Raw genomic sequence first — 6,562 nt, forward strand, 5'->3', positions numbered from 1 at the left:
AGAGAGAGAGACGGCTGCTCCATCCACTCTACACTGAGGTCAGTACACACACTGCACATAATAACAAATAACATACATACTGTGTTTTATATAACATACTATCTTTCTCTTTCTGTATATTCTGTCCCATCTCCACAGGTCCCAGTGAAACCACTGTATGCCACCTGCCCTGCACCAAACCAATAAATGATAAAGTTAGCAAGTAGCTGGTTAAGACCAGATAAACCAGCTAACCAGAAACAGAGCAGGAAATGAATGCAGATGTTGCTTTGTGTGTGCTCAATGTGTACATTTACAATGTAAGCTTTCCAACATCCGCAGTGTAACTTATAATGCTGTTGGCCTGCTGGGACAGGCCAAAGGGAGTTCAATTAAACAATAAACAATGGTAAAATAAAAACTACAAAAAATGTCAAAGAAGTTATTTAACTACTTGAATCTCTGTGTAAAAATGTAGTTGAACTACCAACAAGCTACTGCAATATGGAGTTAAACTACTAGTTTATTTACATGTAGTTCACTCCTCCCCAACACTGCTCATGTACTGTAGTTTAAATATTTGAGGTACTTTACTTACATATAAAAAGATTAAGACAGCAACTATTTTTGGTCCATGAAATGTCAGCAAATAGTAAAAAATGCCCATGAAGATTTCCAAAGCTCGCCATATTCAACTTGTTTTATATACTTACCCTACTATTTCATGACAAAATGGCTGCTGTGAAAAACGTCTATTGTCTGACAAAAAGTCCAAACAATATGAACATTTAGCTCATCACAGGCCAATAAAACCTCACAGCAAATCCTCACATTAGAGAAGCTAGAACTTAAATGATGAATTGAATATCAGGACAGTTGCCATTTAATGTTTTTGTCGATTAACTAATCAATCAATCGGTTAATTGTTGCAGCTTTTACATATAAGTTTTTAAGATACAAAGTTGTTAGTAGTTCCACCTAAGAGTCCAAAAAATGATAAAAAGTAGTTTAAAGACATCAGCACAGATTCATAGCACCATTAAACTGTGTTGGTTAAGGTAATGGGTTATTAAAGACAACAAAAGTAGAGATTTTTGTGTGATTTGTATATTTTATGCACCAAGACAAATTCCTCATATGTAAAAACCTACCTGGCAATAAACCTAATTCTGATTCTGAAGAAAAGTAAATGCTGATAGAACAATGGCCAAACATCAGGGACAAGGAAACAGCCTTTCAAAAAAGTACATAATATAGAGTATATAGTATAAAAAGTCAAAATCACTAATTTTACACAAACTAGCTGTTACTGAGCTCACTGTTTGGGTTCATTGTACAGTTTTTAATAGAACATAAAATATCCATAAAATATGTCACTGAGTAAATAAAGAATATAAAGGGCTTCTTTAAGGAAAGGTTGGGAACCACAGTTTTGTCACAGCGATGTTCAGTTACACCAACTATGGCTCCTGCTCACCTTAAGTTGACTAAAGTGTCCATCTTGCCTTAAAAAAAAAATACACATATGAGAGACGACAGGTTCTGCAATTTCATTGCTCACTTCTCTTGAGCAGAACACTGTTAGGCCCGGAGGTTCAATTCATGCTGTTTAATGACAAAATTACAATGTAACAGAAATACTGACCATATCTGATTTTTAAATTATTTATTCATTTATCCCCAAAAAGTGTACTGAATATATCAGAGTTTACACAACACCAAGGGTCAGGTGAAACAACTTCTCCTAAAAGGAGTTAAGTGCTTTTCAAGCCAGACTCTCATAACTCAAGAAAATAACAAAAAGCTTCTAGAAAATTGCATAGTGATATAAAATGTGCAGAAAATGTATTTTAACAGTCCAAATAATATTGACAAAGTGGAAGCAGCTAAATTGACAGACTTTAATTGATTAGTAAAACTTTCTTTGGGCAGGTGGGGTTGCACTGAAGTACTTGTAAAATCACAGTTATGGCCCTGCATGTATTATAGATGGACATCATACTAATAAACAATTTAAATAAGTTTAAAACAAAAACAAAACATTGGACATGAGAGATCAATACAATCAAATGAATGTTTTAAAAGACACTTGGAATGGAAAATAGGAAGAGAATGATTAACACTATACACTGTACTGCAGGCAGTAGTGACCCACACCATCAGTGGGGTGTTTATACTAATGAAAAACGTCTATGGAGGACAGGAGGAAGCATAATTAGTACAATGGGAAGGCACCCAACATCTATTCATACCGTAAACTGATTAAAAGTCCTGTTCTACAGCCACAAAGAGCATCTGACCCCCCCCCCACACACACACACACACTACAATTACAATCTACAGAAGAATTGTGATTTTAAGATAAAAATGAAGCTTAAAGATACACTACTATTCCAAATATGACAATATTCCACATCTGATGAGGGTCACATAAACAGAATAGCCCGTTTGGATATTCCTAATTAGGCCTTATTCCGAATGGCACATTTTCAGATTAAGACGTGTGGGATATTCCTATTCAGGTTTTAGGAGCATTCTTTGGACACGTATGCAGCACATTGGGAATGTGTCTCTCATTTGGGGGTTCTACCACAGTTTGCGCCATACGTGCGTCATACAATGATGCACATTCACAGGAGCAATTTGGGGTTTAGTATCTTGCTCAAGGACACTTTGACATGCAACAGGAGGAGCCGGGGATGGAACCGCCAACCTTCCGAATAGTGGACAACCCGCTCTACCTCCTGAGAACCCAGCTCTGTGTTGTAAACACACAACTAGCCAACAGTTTGGAAGGCTGGAGTAGAGATGCATGCACAAAAAAAAAAAAGGGCCACCTTTCTGATCGGAGAAAAACCTACTTTTAAACACTGAGTGACCTGTATATCAACAGGTTTTTGGATATATGTAAATGTTGCAACGCTGAACTTTTCAAGAAAGTGGTCGAACTAATGAAAGAGGGAAGCTCTGTTCACATGGTCGAACAGGTCACAGGTCTTTGTGCTTTGTATGCCTTTATTTGACAGGACAGGTGAAAATTGACAGAAAAGGGCCGAGAGAAAGAGGTGGGCCACTTGCAGCTAACGGCCACAGGTTGGAATCGAACTCAGGCCACTGCGGTAAGGACTAGTGTGTGCCCCGGAAAAATCCTCTTTTGATGCAAGGAGGCAAAATGGCTCAAGCTGTTGTTCCACTTTTACCATGAGAGCAACATGACTGCAGTTTGAAAAAGAGGACAGAGTTAGGTTAATATATTAATATTAGTGGAATGTGAACACCTTAGTAAGAATATTGTCTTGTTTGGAACAAGGGCAAAAAACTAAATACTTTGTGCATGTAAACGGTCACTGTATCCAGTGCAGTTCACTTCCTCAACGTTTGATTCAAAATTGCTCCTCTGAGGCCAAAAGAGGATACTACTTTATTTAACACATAAAACATAAAGGCGCACGCAATGTTTCAATTTCCCTTTTTCTGACCAGGTTGCTGCATTCTTAGCTTCTTTAACTTAAGCTACTCAACCTAATTTTGGTTGCTTTGTGTGTTTTAAAGGATGAGGATTACCACAGCAGCGTATGATCAATACTCATCATCACAGATTTCCCTTGCCTTTAAGCCGATCTCGTTGCAAAGGAACGGATCGTTGCTAGAGAAGACTGTGATCATGATCAAACTTGCTTCTGCGCCTTTCTTTCGCACCATGTCGATGAGGTCTCGAGCTTTGTCTGCTCTGTTTTTTACTATGGTTGCCTCGAACTCAGCATCATTTATGACCCTGTGGCTCAGAAGTTGATCCAGCATTACGTTCAGAACAGGATAAGACACTCTGTCGATGAAGGGTGACCGGGCGATTCTTAGCTTCTCTTCTGCTGAGACGTCACTGCTTATCATTGGCAGTTTTCCCAATGGAGCCAGATATGTAGATAAACCTGGAAAAATTATTTGATTCAACAAATCAGATTGTTATTCTACAATAACATTATCATTGTAGGGCTTACAGAGACAGACCTTATTGTGAAAGAGTAAGATCCTTTTAACTCATAACATCTCAACACTTGACAAAAACAAAAATTAAACTCACCAAAATGTCTAGGTTTCTCTTTCCACTGTTCCAACAATCACCCACTTTGGTTTGGTTGATAAAAACCCTGAGTTATATGTGAAAATATTGGTGCTCTACATGCATTTTCTTCCCACTGCCTCGCTTATGCCCAACCTCCCTCTTGCCCCTCTCCTGATATTTTAATTTTAACTGTATTTTTCAGAAATGACTGTCTACATTAAAGGAATATTAAGAAGTGTATCAGATTGCATTGTATCGCATCCAATTGTTCCATATTAGAATGCATCGTCCCTGAATCGTATCATAGCCCATGTATCTAGATACGCATCAGATCATCTCAGAAGGGAGAGATGCACACCCATAGTAACTACAGCAATTGTGCATTGGGTTTTGAGCACTGCCAATTAGCAGTGAACTATACTCAATACTGTCATTTATAAAGAGGATCAGAAATTTCCTGTAATAGCTGGCTACCACAGCATCACTTATATATAACATACTGGAGTTAGAAGGATTTCTAAGCTGATACTAATCTAAAAAATATGCGTATTATGTCTGTGTTCTAATAAATTTTAACTCTCTCTAATTGTGCAGTTGCCTGACGTCTCCCCCCCATCACAGTCTGAAAACCTCTGAGTGACGCGGTCCTTACAGCGCAGATGAACCTCATGCTCCCAGACGTTCATCTTGTCTGGATCTTGCACCATCATAGTCACCTCCGGAGTGGTCACCGTCAGGTTGATCTCAAAGGTTGCGTGGTAATTTGGTCCGTAATTATCAAAAAAATCTGCACGCTGAAACAAAATGTACACACGTCATTTTGCAGACGGACTGCTTTCAGACATACATTCGCTGGCAGCAGAAGTTGTGTCTGATACTCACTGCAGGCTGGATTTTATGTTCCTCTCGGTTACTTTTGAGGCTGTAATATTTGCCCATGTGGAGGAGACAGTGGGACGGGACCTGGGCGTACTCACAATCCTCATGTTGCACTTTTACCTTCAGTGATATCAGAACATTTTGTTAGAAGGTTTTAAGACTTATCTGTCCAATTTAAAAATATGTGAATCTGTTCAGTCTTACTTTCTTGATATATGAGGACATTACAGTGAGTGGCCACAAGAGGGCCTACTAGGGTAACAAGCAGATAGTGTACAGTGCCAGAAGAGTTTGAACAATGGTATGACAGGGTTTTACCTCCTGCAGAGGTACGTTGAGCGGTAGCAGAATCACACTGAGGATGAGCTTCCCACTTCGGTATGGCGGTCGCATGAACAGCAGCACTTGGGCTCTCAGTGGTTTCGTCATAAAATTCTTAAATCTCTTGATGAGATCCCATACGATGCCAAAGGCAGAGAGGGTAGGGGTGTCTACGACCACGTGGGTTTCGGTAATCACCTGCGGCTTTATGATGGTCATGCCGTCATCAGTGATGTGGACGACAGAGAGGCTTTCGGAGACCAGTGCTGTGAGTACGCAGAAGCATCCAAAATCAGCCCCATAAAAGGTTTCATGTTATTTCCATGTCGAACCACAACTGCCAACTTTGGGTACAAAAAAGGAAATGCTATCTTCTGTTAATCTGATAGGTAGTCACAAAGCTCAGTAGTGTTCTTACCAGGTTCAGGTTCACAGTGTGGGAGGTGCAGCTGACAGATGGACTCCTGAGGACACTTGATGTCGAACAGCAGTCCTCCAGGTACCTTGGTACCTTTGAGCATCATTGTATCCCAGATCAAAGCCTTGTACTTGACCTCCCCCTCGTGAGTCACATTAAACACCAGCTCAGTCAGAGAACACTTGAACATACCCGAGCTGGGGAACGTGAACCTGTGAAACACACAATGGTTTTAAGGAAAACATTACAATTGGACAGGACGGCTCAAGATAGACAGGAAAGACACGTAGTAAAGGGCCACAGGTCGCTGCAGGAAGGCCAGCTCTACCAGGTGAGCTAACAGGGCGCCCTATTTAGGTCTTTTCATAGATTTGGCCTTTCTATAAGTTTGAATATTGTTCTCACCAAAGTCATTGCTGAGCTCTGGGAACACTGAGACATAACTACAATAAATGTGAGTAAAACTGAGTGAGTGCAGCCAAAATGTTGTTAATAATCCCTCATTTGAGATGAAAACTGTGTGCACAACTGCAGTTTGGGTGAGAAGTCTGTATTCTCTTGTTTGTTTGTTCAAAAACTTGTGTCTTGCCTGATCCAACTTCTTTTCACTGCTGTTTGCACTGATCTTAGCTGTGTACAATGTTGTTATTACTGTTAGCAATGATTGGTTTAGCTACAAATAGAAGACCCACGTTGTATGACACTTCCCTTTGAAGAACATGCTTTCCATGTATTGGTATGGGGTTAGGGTGTGTCCATGTTTATTTGTGGTTTAGTACCTTCTGGTCGGTTGGTCGATATGCCCTCATCTGATTCATATGCAGACCCGATGTACGTTGATATATGCTGTATTGTTAGATATAATATTGATTGTCTGAAAATAATACTGAAATATATTTTAC

The 6,562-nt window shown here is 39.6% G+C and overlaps 1 protein-coding gene across 2 annotated transcripts in view; it reads right to left on the bottom strand.

Annotated features, from left to right (window-relative positions):
- Positions 1–1,663: 1,663 nt before the first annotated feature.
- The window catches only part of LOC118327607 (NACHT, LRR and PYD domains-containing protein 1b allele 2-like), a 7,573-nt gene continuing 2,674 nt past the window's right edge, over positions 1,664–6,562 (bottom strand). For both annotated transcript variants that reach the window (XM_035661027.1, XM_035661028.1), the window contains exons 4-8: positions 5,661–5,872; positions 5,240–5,508; positions 4,925–5,041; positions 4,695–4,836; positions 1,664–3,908 (exon numbers count right to left, since the gene is read on the bottom strand). In XM_035661027.1, the coding sequence (XP_035516920.1) occupies positions 3,559–3,908; positions 4,695–4,836; positions 4,925–5,041; positions 5,240–5,508; positions 5,661–5,872 (1,090 nt within the window). In that variant the 3' untranslated portion in view covers positions 1,664–3,558. The remainder of the gene's footprint in view (positions 3,909–4,694; positions 4,837–4,924; positions 5,042–5,239; positions 5,509–5,660; positions 5,873–6,562) is intronic.

The sequence above is a fragment of the Morone saxatilis genome, unplaced genomic scaffold (genome assembly GCF_004916995.1).
Source record: "Morone saxatilis isolate NCDOM2014 unplaced genomic scaffold, NCSU_SB_2.0 Contig17, whole genome shotgun sequence".
Taxonomy (NCBI): Eukaryota; Metazoa; Chordata; class Actinopteri; family Moronidae; genus Morone; species Morone saxatilis.